Source organism: Zalophus californianus, chromosome 5, assembly GCF_009762305.2.
Source record: "Zalophus californianus isolate mZalCal1 chromosome 5, mZalCal1.pri.v2, whole genome shotgun sequence".
Classification (NCBI taxonomy): domain Eukaryota; kingdom Metazoa; phylum Chordata; class Mammalia; order Carnivora; family Otariidae; genus Zalophus; species Zalophus californianus.
Window position 1 is genome coordinate 14,573,942 of NC_045599.1, and position 19,241 is coordinate 14,593,182.

The window sequence follows — 19,241 nt, forward strand, 5'->3', positions numbered from 1 at the left end:
GTGGGGTGGAGCACAGGTGGCTGTGTGTTGGCTGCATGAGCACAGCACTCTGGGTACAAATGTCACCCAGACCCGGGTGACAGAGCGTGCTTGCCCTGCAAACGGTCAAACCTGATACGTGTTTTTCCTGAAGGGAAAAATCTGAGAAACTTTACTTGAGACACGCTGTAGTTTCTCATTACTCTCTAAACGGACAAGTTTCTCAAAGTTATGTTTTGTTTGTTTGTTTGTTTTTTACTGTAGGTTTGAAAATAACTGCGGGGGGTAAAACTGCATAATGACAGGGACGCCTGGGTGGCTCAGTCGGCGAAGCGTCTGCCTTTGGCTCAGCTCATGATCCCGGGGTTCTGGGATCGAGCCCCACTTTGGGCTCCTTGCTCAGCAGAGAGTCTGCTTCTCCTTCTGCCTGCCGCTCCCCCTGCTTGTGCTCTCTCTTGCTGACAAATAAATACATAAAATCTTTTAAAAAAAACTGCATAATGACAAAGCTCTCTATCCTCTAAAGGAGGAAGGACCAGTAGAACTGCTTGTTGGCATTCCCTAGAAAGTTGTCTTTTCAAGAAACCAGGTTGTGCCTCCTCTAAAGCAAAGGGTTTGACAGAGTCCACATGACTAGAACAGCAGAAGCACGGGGGGAAGGCAGCAGTCCTTGGTGAATGCGGGACCATCCGAGCCCAGAGAGGAATCCGCAGTGACCACGGGACAGGGTGGTAGTGGAAGGCAGAGAGGTTAAAAACACAGAGAAAAATAATCGGGTTTGGCAGGGGAGGGTTGCGGAGGAATTCAGCTCGGGAAATATCACATGTTGCATATTAACTAGAAATTCTAGAAATTTATAGAGAAATTGACTGTGCAATTGCAGAGTTTTTCTTGGCACATAGAAAGTTGAATTAGCTTAGTGTTCTCTCACTAGGGCTCACACTCACTTTCACAGGGAGGTTTGCAATGGGAGAATGCTGGAAAGTGTCAGGATTCCATTTATATTCGGTTCAGCAGAAAGTAAACCACATTCGAGTGCCAGCATATTTATTGCAGCAGACGCTCAGTGTTTTTTTTTTTGTTGTTGTTGTTGTTTACCTTGTAAATGCTGATCTAGTGTTTTCGTTGGTGGCACGGGTATGAAGAGAGCCTGGAGCCTGTGTCTGAGGAAGACAGACATAAATTCTCCTTCTGGAGTCCTAGGGTCCTGTCCTCACTGCACTTGCCCTGTTTAACCAGCTGGCGGTGTGATGTGGGGCACGACTTTCGGCTTCCTTGGGCTGCTTCCTTTTCCTTGCCTGTGCAAGAAGGTTGGATGATATCGGAGGTCTTGCCAACACCGAAGTTCCATGAATTTCAAAAAAGAAAAGAGAAAGATGGTCTTCTGGGGGAGGGAGGGGCTCTGAGTTGCACTGTATACAATTTATGCTTAAAACATAGAAACACATACGATGTGATAGAAAGGTCTGCCACCCCACGCTTTATTTTTTTGTGCCGCTCGTTCTGGGGGTTGGCTGTGAACGGCAGCAGACATGATAACAGATTTGAGAAGTCACCCCCCGCCCCCAGTCCTGTCTCTGATGCCATACTCATACCTGCTCAAACTGTCTCACTCATTGTTCTCCTGGCTTTGAAAGGTGGGTTGCCAGGTGTTCCTTTTTTTTTTTCTAGACGCTGAGTTGTTTGTGCTTTCTGTCTGGTCAACCAAGGACATTTTCGTGAATATGATGGGAAGAGAAAAGCCAACAGATTCAGGGGGCGCCTGGGTGGCTCAGTTGGTTAAGCGACTGCCTTCAGCTCAGGTCATGATCCTGGAGTCCCGGAATCGAGTCCCACATCGGGCTCCCTGCTCAGCGGGGAGTCGGCTTCTCCCTCTGACCCTCTTCCCTCTCGTGCTCTCTCTCTCTCTCAAATAAATAAAAAAATAAATAATCTTAAAAAAAAAAAAGCCAACAGATTCAGGGCAAGCCATACCTGGGTTCCTGGGCTGGCGTTGAACTGAGCAGGTACATGTGTGGCGCTTGCTCTCCTCACCTGTAACCTGGGGATTGTGGCGCCCACCTCCTGGGGTTTCAGTGAGGACTGAGTGAACGTGGGGAAAGCATCGTGCATGCTTCCTGGCATCGAGAGTGTGCTTGACAGCAGTGGGATTTTCCCACCCTTGTCTAGGCATGAATCATGTGCTTCTTTGCCAATGCCAGGTGTCCCTGGGTGAGAGAGGGTGGGTCTGACTACCTGCTGTCTCCATGGCAGCATCTGTGAGATGGCTTCTAGAGCACTTTGCCAAGCTCAGGCATTGACTCTCCTGGAATGACTCCCACTCAGCCCGCTTTCTTCCCTGCTCTGCCCGGGACTTCTTCATCCTTGAAGAAGAGCAGAGTGACAAAGAGAAGCAACTCAAGTTGAGGAAGAGGCTCTGGTGCGGGCCATGGTTTTCGGGAGGCCCCTGAAAGAGTTGAGGTGGCTGGAAGAGGCAGAAGAGAGGAGGTCTGGAGAGGCCCTAAAGGGGGAGGAGGGGATCAGCCCTCTTCTTGGGGGCCATGCTGGTATACCCTAGGGACTAGGGAGCATCTTGGAAATACCAGAGCAGGAAGGTTAAGGTGTTTTGTAGACATCTCCAGTTCTGTCTCTAAGGCGATACAATCAGATGAAGTAAACAGATGCAGGTATCTTGCTCATGCAGGCACAAATTTCACGATTGTTATGGTGATTTTGTTGAACGTGCAGCCGATAAGGATGTGGGTAACTGTCAGGCAGTATTTTTCTTGGGGTACGTAATACGCAGTCGATGAAACTAGGCCAGAGAGAGTGTGCGCTCTGGAGATGGTGCTGGGAGGGTAGGGCTTGCAATGTCCTGTTGGCTCTGCTCCTCAACCTCTTTTGCTCTGCCAGTCTCTGTGGAAACTGGGATTGCCACCCACTTTCCCTGGGTGTGGGGACTGTGGAAGGATGTAAGTGATAGAGCCTTGCTCTGAGATGCCTAGATAACCTGGAGCACCTGCATACCGAGGAGGAGAACCTGGTGTTCCAGAGTCATGTGGTCAGAGATAGCTGGTGAAGAAATGCCATAGAAGATGGACCCCGACTTGCCTAACTTATTTAGCCTCACAGTGAAACTCCAGAGCACTTCTAATCATCGGCAGTGCCAGGAGCGGGTGATTGGGGGAGGTGGGGTGCTGAGCCGTGCTCCCCAGAAAAGACAGCCAGGTGCATTCCTGAGCACAAACTGCCTTAGCGCAGCTGAATCTGGACCGATTCCTCCGTCAGTGGGCCACCAGGCCTGGAGCGTGTGTGGGGACCCTGCCGCCATGTTGGCGGCTATTTTCTGTGATGCTGGAGGCCCCCTCCTCCAGTTTTCCCTTCCCAGGCCTTCACGGTGCAGCTCCACCCTCCCCTGCTGTAGTGGACAGACTGGTTCTTGGTAGCCACCTTGCCATGCATCTACCACGAAGGCCCCGTTTTAAGGAAATGTGAGAGACCAGTTCTTGTGTTTAGATGTGGCATTTTACACCGTGTAGCTTGGAATCGCCAATGGGTTTAGGGTTTGCATGGTCATAGTAATTCGGGATCTTTTCCTTCCAAGAGGAGGAGGAGCGTAGTCTCTCCGCATCTCCTGTGACCCTTAGTCTCTGATGACGTTGTCATAGCCTAAAGGGGCCACTGAGAATTTGGGGCGATGACACAAGGAACGCATAAGGATGGTTTCTCAGGTGTAAGCTTCAAACCATCATGAGTTAGTCACATGATAATGTAGGCTACAGACCCATAAGAAATGGATAATGTATTTGTAAAGTGATGTGGATCTGGTCTCTCTTTCAGCCTCCTCCTCGAATCAGTAGTAGGCGTTTGGTTTATAATTCAGGTCAACAATAATGCTCATTGCTCTTTGAGCCCTCACTGTGCATCAGGCAAGGTGTTATTTGCTTCCCATGGTTCTCTTTACATCCTGAGAGCAATTCTATGAGGTAGATAATGTTATTTGCATTTGACAACAGAATAAAATTGCTCAGAGAGGTGACATAAGTTGCAATTCTGTCAAAGCAGGAAGTGGCGTAGATGGAATATGAACCAGGACCAGTAGACTCCAGAATATTTGTCCATTGCTTTCCACTTGGTGTGCTTTGTGCTGAGTACCTGATAGCCTTGGGACAGTGTCATTGCCACGGAGAATAAAAATCAAATCAAGAAACTTACCGCGGAGTTGAGGATAAGACAGATAGACCACTAAAGATAATTCATGGACAACTGTGATAGGTACCCAGAAAGTCTTACCAGGGAAGTTCAAGGGAGGTACCAGCGGGGCTAAAGGGGGAAGGTGAGATCCTACATAGCTGGTTGGGACAAAGTCTTCATAGAGGCGGTGCCCTTCACAGAGGCAGGGCCTTGCAGGCCTGGTAGAATCTTGCCCAGTGGGGATGGATAAGGGAACAGTTTGTGGGTGGTGGTGATGATTGTCAGATGCTCAGGTAAGTCAGCAAGCCTCTGAAGAGACTATTAGATCGTATATACGCATATATCTTTCTTTTTTTTTTTTAAGATTTTATTTATTTGACAGAGAGAGACACAGCGAGAGAGGGAACACAAGCAGGGGGAGTGGGAGAGGGAGAAACAGGCTTCCCGCGGAGCAGGGAGCCCGATGCGGGACTCGATCCCAGGACCCCGGGATCATGACCTGAGCCAAAGGCAGACGCCTAATGACTGAGCCACCCAGGCGCCCCTACGCATATATCTTTCTGTATGGACATGTGTGTACTGTGTACGCCTGGATACAGTCACATTCTTTATAAAGACCTTATACTCTTTTCCAAAAGTGAAAGGCTAATGGTTTTCAGTCGCAACATTGTCCAAACTCTGTTCTCTACTTCTGAGAAGCAGAATACCTCTGAGCAGTAGTTACTATGAATAGACATTCATGTTTATACTGGCCAGGTAGGAATGAAGAGCTTTTTTGATTTTTTTTTTTCCCCAGGCAGCATCTATGATTGGAGCTGCTCCCTTTTTTTTTTTTTTTTTTAAAGTGTCGGCTCCTGTTTTCTAGCATGTTGAAACGTTAAGACTTCCTGTGTCTGCTTGATTTTGGAAACATCTCCTGTTCGCCTCTCACGGGTAATCGCTGTGTTTCTGTGGAGCCCTCGTTTATGGGGAACAAATGGAAACAGCAACCAGTCTCTCCCCATTGTGGATGTGGGGACCTCTCTGGATTCACAATGAAAGGCTACCTAATGCATTCCACTACAGGTGACGAAACCCAGCTCCCAGAATAACAAGCAAGACAACTTTGAAAGGGACTCTTGGTGACCAGTGTCTTTTGTGCGTTCGCTAAGCATACGGTGGATTTTTTTTTTTTTAAGGATGGTATAAATTCTTGGGAATTATTCTCGGGGAAGACTGACTCTTCCTGAAGGCGATACATAGAATCCATATCAACAGGGTGGCTGTGTACGTTCCTCCAGGCCGTGTGACGACCAACACACCGTGGAGCTGTCCTCCTGACCGAGGACTGGGGGAAAATGCTGAAACTCGGTGAGTTCGAACGGCCCTCAGACTCACATTCACATGACTCAGGAACATGGCGTTGTTGTCTGCAAGGGAGTAGCATTCAGGCGTGGCTTTAAAGTGTTTGTGTCAAACACATCACTGCTTTTCTTTTTCTGACTGGGTGTGGGGACCTGGTGTTAAGCTGAGGGAGGTACGAATATTGTGGGTGGAAGAAATGGCATCTGAAGTTTGCATGGAGGTTGTGACTCTCTGTAAACGAATGAAGGATCAAAGTGCTTCAGAAATGGGACTCTGACAAGACTGGAGAGCTGTTTCCCTTAAAGTTTCTCCTTTTTACATTTTCCATGTGTTTGTTAACTGTAAGGTGTCTCTGGGTCCCAGTACGTCGGCAGTGACCTGCAAACATGGGGGTGTTTATTTCTGTTCTCTTGCTGCGTAGATGTTGCTCAGAATACTATTCTCCCTAACAGCCAATAAGCAATTTCACTCAACAGATACATGAACTTTTGTACTTTTAAAACACGTCTGGGGCTTGTTTTCAGCCATAGTTCAAGCTTCTACAAGTAGACTTAATTTTATTTTTGAGATAAATTGGAAAACTTTTTGAGCATGGAAATAGAACAATTTAAATAGCCCTTAAAGTTATATAGGGATTTGCACGCTTGTTCAAGTCTATGCCGAATATTTGTTGAAGTTCCTCTAAAATTTGTCTGCTCTAAAGACTTTCTGGAGCTTCAGCTGAATACGAGGAGGGGATTAGAAATTGGAAGACATAGCCAGGCATCAGTTTATATCTAGTTTCTTGGCCCATTAATTGAACCTTGGCAGCCGATGCAATTTCCTAGAGCCATGACTTCTTTTTCTGTGTGGAAAGTGGTCACCTGCACATCATTTATGTTAAATGTACATTTGCGCACCAGCTGCCCAGAGCTGTGCGTGTGATTCTCCGTCTGCTTTCTTTATATATATATCTAGGCACATTCTATCAAATATATGAAAATGGTTATAAGTCTGTGACTGTATCTCACGGCACATATGCATTTGGGATCAGAGCCAGGTTTGGTTGGGAAGGTTTCCTGGAAGACGTGAGTTTTTTGTGTGTGTGTGGGGGGGGGTTGTTTCAAAGGGACGTAAGTATCACAGTTTGGCCGAAGGAAGAAGCATAGGTAAAGCTCCCAAGGCCGGGGTGATTAAGTCAGATGTATTCAGTGAGTAAGCGTGAACCGTGTAAGAGCAGTTTGTAAATTAGTGGTTGAAAATCGCCAGGCTACCAGGGAAGAAGAGGCGAGGGCTGTGTGTGAAGGAGGAGGAGAGGCTTGTGGGAGCTGCCTCTGTGTGTTGCTAGTAAATTTCACGCCTGGATACCCCTGTGCGCTGACCATGTTGCCATCTAGTGGAGCCCGCCGAAATGCACCTGCTACCTCTTTTCGCTTCAGGTTAAGTAATGTGGTATCTCAGCAGTAGGGAAGCTCTTTTTTTCCCTAGGAATTCTAAATAAGGAGTTAGAGGAGATGGATGCAACTGGGCGCCCCCCAAATGATATTAATTTGACTCTAGGAAATAGAGCTGAACCCCAATAGAAAGCATTTCTCCTAGACAATGCTTGGAGGTCGTGGAGTCCATTGTGGTACAGTGGTGGCAGAGGAGAGTCCTCCCACCAGAGGCACCACAGCGCAGAGACCTCAGGGCTGGAAGACACTGTAGAAGGCCGTATCCCCCCATCCTCCGTTGCATCCATCCATGCCTGCATCCATTCAGCAGAACTTCCTGAGTTCCTGTTACCTGTCAGTCTCTCTTCCAGGTACTGGGGATACACCAGTGAGGAGAGCAGTGAGAGATCCCGGCTCATGAGAAAAAAATAAAGAAATAAAATAGAGAAATCAAGAAATCCCTGCCCTTGGAGCACGGACATTCTAGTGGGAAAGATGGACAATAAACAAAGAAGTAAAATATATAGTAGGAGGGATTCTGCTAAGGAGAAAAAAATTTTTTTAAGTCTAAAGTGGGGGATAAAGATTGTTGTACATGTCTGTGGGGTGGTGGGGGCAGAGGGAGGATTTTCAATCTTTGTGTCCTCGCTGAGATTGTGATATTAGTCTCTCCTAAAGGTTTGAGGAAGCCAGACATGTGAAGATCCTGGGGAGGAGAATTCCAGGCAGAGGAGAAGCAGATACAAAGGCCCTGAGGTGGGAATGGTCCTCGTGTGTTCCCAAAACCTCAAGGGGGATGATCAGAGGAAGGATGAGCCAGAGAGATGGGAAGGGGCCAGATCAGCTTGGGCCATGGGGATGGTTAAAACGAATTTGACATTTCCTGGACATGAGAGGAGAAGCCATTCCATCTAGCCTAATCTCTTTGACAAATGAAACTTAGGACAACGAAATCAGGTCAGGTGTCCGTGGTTAATCAACATCATTGTGCTGGAGCTGGGATGAGAACGTGCCTTCTAACCCAGCGTTCTTCCTGCCAGCCTAGCCTGCCCCGGTGGGGATGCAAGACCCTCTGGAGGCTCAGGCTTCCAAGTGCAGCGGTCCCGAATTAGCCCGGTGCTGTGGGATCCTCCAACAGCTTCGTGTCAGCACAGTTCATTCTGGTCCTTCCCTCAGGATGACCACGGCACACAGAACGGAGCAGACCTCTTACCTCTCAGGGCTCCTCTGCCAAATACTGCCTTCCTTCATTTTGGAGATGAATCCTTTGGGTTTTGCCAGTGGTGAGACCCCTCAACCTCCAATGTCATGAAGGCTCCCTACGTTCATTGTGCAGTTACTTCGATATGGTGAATGTAAGATTTTTCCGTCTTACAGGGGTGGATCACAGTTCTCATCGTGAGAGGTAGTAAGATTGAATAGTGAAAGTTGTTTAAAATGAATTTGAAAATAGGAGTGCCTGGAGTGGCTCAGTTGGTTAAGCGTCCGACTCTTGATTTTGGCTCAGGGCATGATCTGAGGATCATGCAATCAAGCCCCGCATCGGGCTCCATGCTCACCGGGGGACAGCTTGGGATTCTCTCTCCCTCTTTCTCTCTCTCAAATAAATATCTTTAAAAAAAGAAAAAAGAATTTGAAAATAGAATCACCAGGTGAGCTGCTGGTTGTCACCAAATGCAGCTGGGCCTGGATGGTTTTGCCCAACATTCTTGTCTTCTTTCTTTACTGTGAGCCTGTTCAAGCACCGCCCTCCCCCACCTTCTTTAGATCTTATGACCCGTTGTCCTCTGGACGTGAGCCAAATCCTCTAATCTCACTTTCTGATGCAGGTCAGACTAGTGCTCAGTATAGAGGAGAACCCGCACGGTCTCCTCTCCGTCATCCGCCACAGCCTGGATCCTGTATACGGAGTAACAGGAGGTCCTGGCACCAGCTCGGTCCCATCCTGTGGAGGAGACTAACTCGTAACTCACTCTCTTGCTCCTTTCTTCCCTTTCTTCCAAACCAAAGCTCTCAGGATAGGTAATGTGAGGTTTACATCATCTTATTTGGCACGTACATTTGTTTGTATAGTACTCTCTCTCTCTTCTTTTTTTATTTATTTTTTGCCAACCAAGGTAATTTCATATGTCCATTTGCCTATTTTTTTTTTTTAAATGAGCTCTGAAATCCCACGACCTCAGACTATCAGGATCAGCCCTGATTTGCATCCTTGGGAATCCATAGTCCCTTCAGTAGCTAAGCTCTTTGTTTATCTCTAGAGGCTGAGGGCACAATTCCCTGGGATCCTTTGGTTTGGGTCTTTAGGAGAGTGGGTGCTCCTGGGAGTACTTTTACTTTTTCCTGCCTTCAAATCTTGCTGTTTTCGCAAGGAAGGCAGCCACCCCTTGTGGCAAGGATGTTCCCCTGTCGGGTCCATCAGGAGGCTCCATCAGGGATGGTGGGGCAGCGCCATACTGGGAGTGGAGGACCCACGTCCTGTCCGTCAGCCTCTCTTCTCTGTCTGTGTCACTGAGGTTGCTCAGCATCCCCCGCTCTTGAGTCCCTGTGCTTGGCTACCTACCCCTGCCATCAGACAGGCGAGACTTGGCTGTGCAGGAGAGGGGGTTTCCAGGCTGTCCTCTGACTTTGTTAGGCAGCCAGCTTGAGGAAGTGGGGGAGAAACTATTGGTCATTTGTGTATCCTGGGGATCCTTTGCGCACTGTCCTTTAGGGGCTGGGCATGTGGTAGAGCCGGCAGCAAGATTAGAAGTCCTCCAGCATGCTCCTCATTCGCTGTCCAGAATGGTCTGTCAGTTACGGCTCTTATTATGCAAGAAAGAGAAACCCCAGTTTGGATTGGCTCATACAAAAGAGAATTTTTTATTAGCTTGCATAACTGGACCAAAATTTGGCTTAGCCTCTCAGTGATGTCAGGAACCCATCTTCTTTCTAATCTGCCCTCTGTGGTTGAGTTTCATCCTCAGCTAGCTTCTCTCATGGTGGTTAAATGTCTGCAGCAATTCTGACTGCATATGCACAATGCACTGTCCAGGAGGAGAGAGAGAACTGGCTTCTGGCAGCTCTATCAGAGGTGAGAGTGACCTTTTCCAGAAGCCCCCAGCAAATTTCTCATGTCTCAGTGCCCAATCTTAAGCCAGTTTATTGGCTGTAGAATGGGGTCGTAAGTGGCATAGGTTTGTGTCGTCTAAACCAGTCACTTGGGACGCCTGGGTGGCTCAGTCGGTTAAGCGTCTGCCTTAGGCTCAGGTCGTGATCCTGGAGTCCTGGGATCAAGCCCCTCAAGGTCCTGGGATCGAGTCCCACATCAGGCTCCTTGCTCAGCGTGGAGCCTGCTTCTCCCTCTGCCTGCCGCTTCCCCTGCTTATGTTCTCTCTTTCTCTTTGACAAATAAATAAATAAAATCTTAAAAAAAAAACAAAAACAAACAGTCACTCTATGGCAAGGGGGCTAGGATTACCGTGACTGAGTTGAAATGGTCAAGGTAAACGTGGGAGCTAGGGATGGGCTCAGTCTCCCTCAAACAGCACGCTGCTCCTCAAGGAGAGGGGATAGAAGTGATGAGTGGGCCACGGTTGTCTACCAAACAGACTTCCTTTCACTGTGGTTTTTTCTGTTTTGTTCTTTTCTCCTATTGCTTCGTACTTGGTGACTGGCGATGGTATAATAATACCGTGAATGGAGCCCTGCATATTGGCTTCCCAGCAGCCCTGCCCCCGTGACAGTGACATGGATACTATCAGGGATAACAAAGACATCCCATCCATGAACCCCAACAGCACTGCCGATCAGGAGGGGGAATTCTCACCGGTCAATAAAACATCCCCAAAGTATCATAGACCTGGTCTGGTAGGGACTGAACAATGAGAATAAGAACTAGAGAAGATTAATTACAAGCAGCCCTTCCATCTATGGTAATTATATGTCCCCATAAAACACTGAAGTCCAATATAATTTTTCTTTTAAAACAATGTCATAAGGCCATTTGTTCCTGTAAAGAATACCCTTATGTTTTATAGATAGGAACTTAATTGTCATATCTGGTTATTTTATATATTTTAAACGATATTCCTGGACTCTGGATAATGTAGACTTCGAAACTGTGCACACGAATAAACAAAATAGGGCAGTCGGTCATATAGGATGTTATTTTGTTTACTCTAGATGATACCTCCAGGAGAATGGCCGTCAAGGTCAGGGGAAGGGACTAGGGCTATGTACAGGGGCTCTGGGGGGAGAAAAAGGCACAGTGTACAAAGAAAAACACCACTTTTGGGGCACCTGGGTGGCTCAGTCGGTGAAGCGCCTGCCTTTGGCTCAGATCATGATCTCAGGGTCCTGGGATCAAGCCCCACATCGGGCTCCTTGCTCAGCAGGGAGCCTGCTTCTCCCTCTCCTGCTCCCCCTGATTGTGCTCTCCCGCTCTGTGTCAAATAAATAAATAAAACCTTAAAAAAAGAAAGAAAGAAAGAAGAAAAAGAAAACCACCACTTTCATGCTGAGTAAGTTGGAGGACGAGAGGTATGAGTTTATCTTTGTACATGACCTCCATGAGTAGCAAATGGAATTCCAAACTCCAGAGCCCTGTCTCCAGCCAACCAGTATTCCTGCCACATCCCTGACAGAAATAGACACGCAGAAGGCTAAGCAGGGCCGATCCGGAGCCCTTTATTGTAGGTGGGCTTTGACCCAAACCCTGATGATGACCTCGAGTGAGCCAGACTGCACCTGCGGGTCACCAAAATCCAGGCCAGGACACCGGACTAGGCTGCAGAAGGATGCGGGTGCCTTTAAAGGCACGATGCTCTGTCACAGAGAGGCCACCTGCACAGTGGAGGTCTCAGAGGTGGAAGTTCTAGTGCACATTAAGACACTTGCATGATGAGCTCTGGACATGTTGTATCAACTTTCCGGGGCCTAATTTCTCATCGATGAGCAAGTCTGAGCTGAGACTGAACAAGAGGACTTGCAAAGCTTCCTGTAAGCCCGCGAGTTCTGGTTCTTGGGCTCTGCGCAGACTGTGATGGGAGGCGTCATTGCGGAACTGTGGTGGGGTGAGGGGTAGGGAACTGAAATCCTCTGAGCCTGGACATACGGACACACAGGTGAGGGCAGTTTCTGCATTGCGTGCTACAGGTGTCTTCAAGAGCTACCAAGCCGGACTGGCTAAGGGCTGGATGCCAACAGCCCCAACTTGCGTGTTTCACAACATACTACAGATCCTGGGCAGAGATGCAGCTCACTGAATAGAGGGGCTGTTTCCTTTGCCAAGCCTGCCTTGGATGATGGCTGCCAGGCTTGTGTTCCAGATGTCGGGGGTCTTGCGGGAGCTGTGGACGATGGGGGCAGCGAGATCAGACGGTGACCACTGCTGGCTGAAACTTCTGTTAAAACATGGTTTCAGAGCCGTGGTCATGTGGCTTATCTTGGGAGCGGTGAGCCCGGCTGTGTTTTTTGGTCTCCCGTTTTGTTAAGAGTCCGATTACAAGTGGTGTTGCACCCGGTTGTGGTTTTTCGGTTTTTAGTGCTCTCATTGCTCAATTACCCGACTCCCAAACGGTTGGCTCTGGAGCTGTACCTTGATGGGAGAGAGATTGTTGTTTGTGTTCCGTGTGAGTCTGGATAAACCAGTGGTCCCAAACACAAATGTCTACAAGAGCCAGGTAAGAAACAAGAATGTGAAATTACTGCTTTCTACAGATAATTGGAAGTCATGACCCCTGGGGCCGACTTGGAGAGAATGGGTCCTATCCCCAGGCATTGACGTTCAGATGAAAAACAAAATTTATCTGGTCCAAGAAAACCTTCTATGGCTGGATTCAATCCTAAGGCTACCAGTGTGTGATTCCTGGGCTATGAATCAGCCAACTTTAGCTGTCGTTCACGTTTGCTTATCCTCAGAGATATCAGATGTTACAGATATGAGCCCTTTGTAGTTTTGTGTCTCAGTAGATTTTAGCTCTTTACCTTAGATGACAAGGCGATCCCTGGGCTAAGTAGGCCACCCTAACTTTGACCCGCAAATTGGAAATCCTTCCAACGAAATAATGTCCTCATGAATATCGTTCCTTTGGTTCACGGCCTTTGGAGGCTGAATCAGTTTAGAGAAGCAAAGATGGAAATCTCATTCAAAACAGTTCTGAGTATTTTACATCATTTAAAAAAAAAAATTTGTGTCACTAAAAACGAGGAACCTCCAGCATTTGAAAGACACATTCCTGCCTTGCCAGTTGTTTGCTGGGTATATTCACTCCTCTTTGCCTTGTCTCTGAGTTAGGCCTGCTTGGGGGTAGGGATCAGGGTGGAATCTGGAATGGAACAAGCTCGAGTTAGCCCTTTCCCACCCCTTCCAAGCCTCTCCATGCTCACGTTCTTAATTTCTGCATCCCTGCTCTCCCCCCCCCCCCCCCCCCCCCCCCCCCGCCCAAGAGGGAACAAAGAAACCAGTGGATTGATTTACACGCTGAGGTGTGAGTCATCCACAGGCCTTAAGAGACACTTGTATTTTTCAGAGAACCTGATGGTATAACAGGAAATAGGGCAAAGTTTAGCCAGAAGTCATGCTCCTTAATGAGAATATTTCTTATTGTGCTAACTGGATAGTTTGGGGCTGGGCAGCCTTCCAGGCACCCCAGAAACAGCACCTCAATAGCCCTGCTTCAGATAAGACCCTCTGGACTAGCACTGGCCACTGAGCATGGGGGCAAGGGGGTTCGGCTCTTTCCTGTTTTATTTATATTATCCAAACTCCTGTCAGAGCCCATGAAAATTCCTGCAAATGTGTTTTTGTAGGAGACTGATGGTGCCCAGCTCCCCTGTGTCTGGCCAGTGGGAGAGTTGTGGGGATTTATTTATTTTTTTTTTTTAAAGATTTTATTTATTTATTTGACAGAGAGAGAATGAGAGACAGAGAGCACGAGAGGGAAGAGGGTCAGAGGGAGAAGCAGACTCCCTGCCGAGCAGGGAGCGCGATGCGGGACTCGATCCCGGGACTCCAGGATCATGACCTGAGCCGAAGGCAGTCGCTTAACCAACTGAGCCACCCAGGCGCCCAAGTTGTGGGGATTTAAATATCCCTTCAGCAAAGCCACTCAGTTAAAACTATGCTAAAACTGTGCTCTTCTGAAAGTGCTTACTCACGAGAGTACTGTCTCAATTTCTCCCTTTCTGTGAGACTTCATAAAGGAATAGTCCACAGTTCTCTATGTCCTTAAGAGCAGTTTATTCCTGAACCCCTTGCAATGTGGCTTCTGTGTCTAGTCATGTTACTCAATTGTCTTTTCTCCAAGAATGCCAGTGACCACCTCATCATCATATCCACTGACCTTTTCTTTAGCTTTACTTTCCGGTGCATTGTTTTTTCACCTGTTAGCTCTACCAGGAACCATTCTTTCTTTCTTTCTCCCTTACCTCCCCTTCCTTGGCAAATTCCTCCACCCTCAAGTTTTAGCTTAGGGATCACTTCTTCCAGGAAGCCTTCCCTGATTGACTCCCTCCCCCGTGACTGATTTACAATACTTGTCCTACCAGCTTTCATAGCACCTGTACTTTCTTGCTTTTGCACTTACATTATATTTTAATTAGTGTCTTCCCCCTCCCCTGCCTATAATATAGGCTCCATGAGGACAGCCTCCAGTGTTGTTTTATCTGCACCATTTGCCTTGTACCTGTACATGGTAAATGTTCCATAAGTATTTGCAGACTGAAGAACTATATAAATGAAGACAGCATCTGAACAGTGCCATCTATGGCTTCTTCTAGAGCAGGTGATGAACCCCTGGCTTCCTCCATCAAGCTTTGGTTCTCCCTAGGTCCCTAGGACTTCCAATTAGTAGATGTAGAGGGGTTGTTAGATGCTGTCGATAAAAAGTGACATCTGGGTCTGAGGGAGAAGGCAAGTGTCAGGAAATCCTGACCATTCGTATGCATCCCCTTCATGACCCGGCAGTAACTCTCCGCATCGCTTATGTTGGACAAGGGATGGCTGGCTCCCTGTTGATGAACCCCACGGAGTGGATGAGGTTTGAGGGTTCTGACCACTAACAGAATAGGAAACACATTGTTCAGAGAGCCAGGCAAGGGGGCACTAATGATTTTATCATCACCATGGAGGGAGAACTTGAATATTTGATTGGCAGTTCTAGAGAAACACTGACTAATTCTTAAAGGAACTGATAAGTGTTGTGTAGATACAAAAGTGCCTAGACAGTACTGTACTTTTGGGCCATTTAAGGAGTTTTTAAGATAATTTCAACTATATACAATTTTGCTTTACTGATTTGAGAACCCAGTGTCCCTTCTCTAACCTCTGAAAACATGACTCATCTATGTTAAGAGCGTTGCACCTGCTCTGTAGAGCTGTATAGTGGGATGGGCTTTCTAGAGCATTTGAGAAGAACATGAAATCTTGATCACATGCTTCTTTTTTTTTTTAAGATTTTATTTATGTATCTGACAGAGAGAGATAGCGAGAGCGGGAACCACAAGCAGGGCGAGTGGGAGAGGGAGAAACAGGCTTCCCGCGGAGCAGGGAGCCCGATGTGGGGCTCGATCCCAGTGACCCGAGCCGAAGGCAGACGCTTAACGACTGAGCCACCCAGGCGCCCCCATATTCCTCTTCTTGTGTCTTGAAGTTGGATAGGAATTGTTGACTGGGTGTAAAGACAATGGAAAAGGACAACTTTATTTAGGCCAGGTTTAGTGAACAAAAGTAGGTTTATATCTGTACTACAGAATAGTGTGATCAGCAAAAAAAGTAATAGTAATGTTCCATAGCCTTTGTTCGGTGAAGAGGAGATATTCTACGCCATCTGTTTTAGAAATAGTTTCATCAGAAGCTGTGGCTTTATAGAAAGAACAGCCCTCCATGGACGAGCCCAGCTCATGTGGGAGATTGATCTGATAGAAGAGGCTCAAGCACATCCCCCCACTGGTGGCCCTGCTCAGACCTCAGACTCCGAGGTGTGAAGTGGGACTCCTCCCTCTCCCCTTGCCACGCCTGTTCCTCTCTGGACTTCCCCGTCTTCTATTAATGCCTCTCTTCCTCCCAGTCAGCCAGGCTCAGATCCTCCCTTAATGTCTCTTAACTGCTGTACACCCCTCTTCTGGTGGAGCATATGCTATGTTTGTCTTGAGGTAAAATTATTGGTGCTCTGCTCAATCACAGACTGTATAGGGTGGGGGAAAGTAGCACAGAATGAGGTCAGAGGACCCGCCTTCCAGTCTCAGTCCTCTCTAAGTGACCTTGGTCCAGCCCCTTAATGTCTCTGAGCATCAGTATCCTCATCAGAAGCAAATGGAGCCAATAATACCCAAGATTTCTTCCCTACGGGATTGTTAATGAGGATCAGTGGCAATGTATGCAGACACACTTCAAGCCCTAGAAAGCACCGCCTTGCTGAGATGTGGTAAGATGGAGATGTGTTCTGTAATGTGCCTGGCTCGAGACTTAGCATGTAGTAGGTGCTTGATAAACTATGCCTGATGTGACAAAAGCCACAGCTTTTCATTGCATAGACATATGCATTAAAACAGATTGCATAGAATATCTGCTTTTCACTAAACAAGGCATAAGACAGGCATAATTTAAGACAGCTGAATATAAACATAAACATCATTTGGTTCTGAACTGAGCTGCTGGTTCAGAATTTGGCGATGGCCAAGTGGAATATTGCTTCCTTCCCCTGGCCCAGATAACAGGATATTTGGGACACCCAAGGTTCTGCCTTTTTACATTCAAAGGTTAATCTCATCCATTAAGCACACAGATGACAAAATTAAGTACGTCTTACGCCAACAATGGATCCCAGGTTGGCTTTAAGAAAACACAGCGTCTTATAAATGCAAACAGCCTCCGAGGGGGAGCTCCTTCCTAAGACACTGGGTTAATAGAATGTTTATCGCCCAAGAGCCGTTCATGCCTTGAGTAAAGAGGTGCCTGGAATTCCCATCTGGGACTTATTAGTATATATATTCAGGTGGCTCAGTGCTGGATGTTCGTTTTTCACCTAAAGGAAACAAAACTCCCATTCTGAGGATGGCGAGGTCACTGCTCTTTGAAGATGGGCAGCTGCCGCTGGTACCTTGCTGGCCCTGGAACTTGCATCCAGGGAACTGGAATTGGGTTCAGTCCCGCTTATCAGTGGTTCCGAGGGCAACTCCGGGGCGGGGGCGGGGCTGGTTCCTGGGTGGCTGGCAAGGCTGCGTCTGTAAAGATAAGCACAATCCATTAGTTGAAGCCCTGACTCCAGGGGCTTCAACGGGGGGTGGGGGGGGTGAGGATGTTTGCCTTTGCTGGTCTCTGTGTTTAGGAAGATGTTAAAAGGAAGTGCGTGCATTCTGTGCCTGTTGTAAAACAGAAGGTTTGCAGCTGTCAGAGTTATTTTCTTCTTGGCTCTTTATCTGATGGACTTTTTTGTAAACCTGACAGATTTATGGATTGTTGCAGATCACCCACGCCAGCTCTTGAGATGTAATGCAAATTTTCTTTTTGTGTTTCTTTCTTTGAAGGGCACAGAGATTTATGTATGCATTTCCTTGTAATGTATTTTGGAGGTAAGGGGAAATTAAAATTATCCTTACATGTTGTCATAATTCAATATTACGAACTGATTCAATGATGATTTTATTAGTGCTATAGTGCCTCTGAAGCCTCCAACATGTTCTCCTTAAAAAGGAGGGGGGAAAAACCCCACAAGGTATAATCGTGTGTTTTTTAATTTTTTTTATTTTTTATTTATTTGACAGAGAGAGACACAGCGAGAGAGGGAACACAAGCAGGGGGAGTGGGAGAGGGAGAAGTAGGCTTCCCGCGGAGCAGGGAGCCCAAGTGCGGGGCTCGATCCCAGGACCCTGGGATCATGACCTGAGCCGAAGGCAGACGCTTAACGACTGAGCCACCCAGGTGCCCCTAATCGTGTGTTTTTAATAGCTTACAAATCAGCCTGAGAAGACAACGGACATCAAGATGATCAACTTTCAGCATTATAGAAGTTCGCTCTGGAAGTGTAGGTTCACTGTGGGCTTCCATAGGCTTTCTGGAGGAATCAAGACCTGAGCAAGGTTTGGGGAGGGGTTCAGAAAAAAAAACAAAAGGTGTAATGTAGGAGGAAAAATAGACCTGCGGTAGCCGCTCTTCCCACAAGGTGGCTTGTGGCTGCAAAGGTGTCATGGTTCGCTGTAATGTTTGTTTCCAGTAATTTCCAGTGAATGAAACAAAACAAGTGTCGAAGTTTCTGAATGAGGACTTTTCAGATCATTCATTTCTGCTTGTTGGGGGTTTGTGCATTCATGGTTTTGCCCGTGGCGGCGGCGTCCTGCCTCTGTGCTTGGTTGCCTTCGCCCTCTGGGGGAGCGGGTGGTCCTCCAGCCGGCATCCCGAGGGTCTCAACCCTCAGCCTGTGGATCTCTGTGTCTCCCTGGGTGCAGGGGCCGAGGCAGCCAGGACTAGTGGCAGGCACAGATTATTCTGTCTAGCCTCTGTGGACACGTGAAGTGTCCACCCCCCGGGCTCTCTGCAGGGAAATGGGCTTACAACCTGTTAGATTATACCAGCTAGAGATGATGGTTGATTAACAGCCGTAGGAATGGAGGGAAGAAGGTCTGTCAAGCAAACATTTTGACTGTGGGACTTAGTGAGATTAGAAATAAGGGGAGACAGAGCAGCCTAAGTTGGGGACCATGGTAGGTATCTAGCCACTGTTGCCTCCGTGAGAAATAATTTGATACTGTGAAGAAAATCAAGATGCTGTGTGTGTGTGCGTGTGTGTGTGTGTATATGTGTGTGTGTCGCTGCTGGTGGGAGTGAGGGGGTCTGTCTGTGCCCTCAGAAGGAAGGATACTCCTGGAGGGGGGGAACATAAGGAGCCATCCAAGTGGACAGGCCCTTCTGGCAACCGAAAATGTGTAGGCAGGAGCAAAGGTTCCTGACAATATTCACTCATGGACCCTTTAGTGTCTCTGTATTATTTTCACATCATTTTCTTGGACACAAGGAATACCTCACAGTTCCATTTATTAAGTGCTTAGGTCTAAATAACTTACTATATATCTCTCTACTAATAACCTGGTAGCTGTGTGGAAAACATGATACATATAAATCGAGAGATAAAAAAGAATGTTGTTTTTATTTCATTCTTCACCACAGTGACTAGTAGAATGAGTGCTCCTGCTGAGCCTTGCGTGGTTCAGCCAGGATCCAATCAGGAGACACGAAAATAGGAACAGGAGAGTTTAATATAAATAAATACGAACTAGCACTATAGTGGGTGGCTCCTCAAAAGATTAAAAATAGAAAATCACTGTACAATCTAGCAATTCCACGTCTGGGGATGT

General features: G+C 47.3%; 1 protein-coding gene across 2 annotated transcripts in view; it reads left to right on the forward strand.

Moving 5' to 3' along the window:
* TNFAIP8 (TNF alpha induced protein 8) overlaps positions 1 to 19,241 on the forward strand; it is a 112,059-nt gene that overhangs the window by 46,545 nt on the left and 46,273 nt on the right. Inside the window, exon 1 of one of the 2 annotated variants that reach the window (XM_035727830.1) lies at positions 5,064 to 5,502. The exons of the other annotated variant lie outside the window; for it this stretch is intronic. Within the exon in view, the coding sequence (XP_035583723.1) occupies positions 5,490 to 5,502 (13 nt within the window). The 5' untranslated portion in view covers positions 5,064 to 5,489. Of the gene's footprint in view, positions 1 to 5,063; positions 5,503 to 19,241 lie in introns of those variants that run through there. 2 annotated transcript variants of the gene reach the window in all.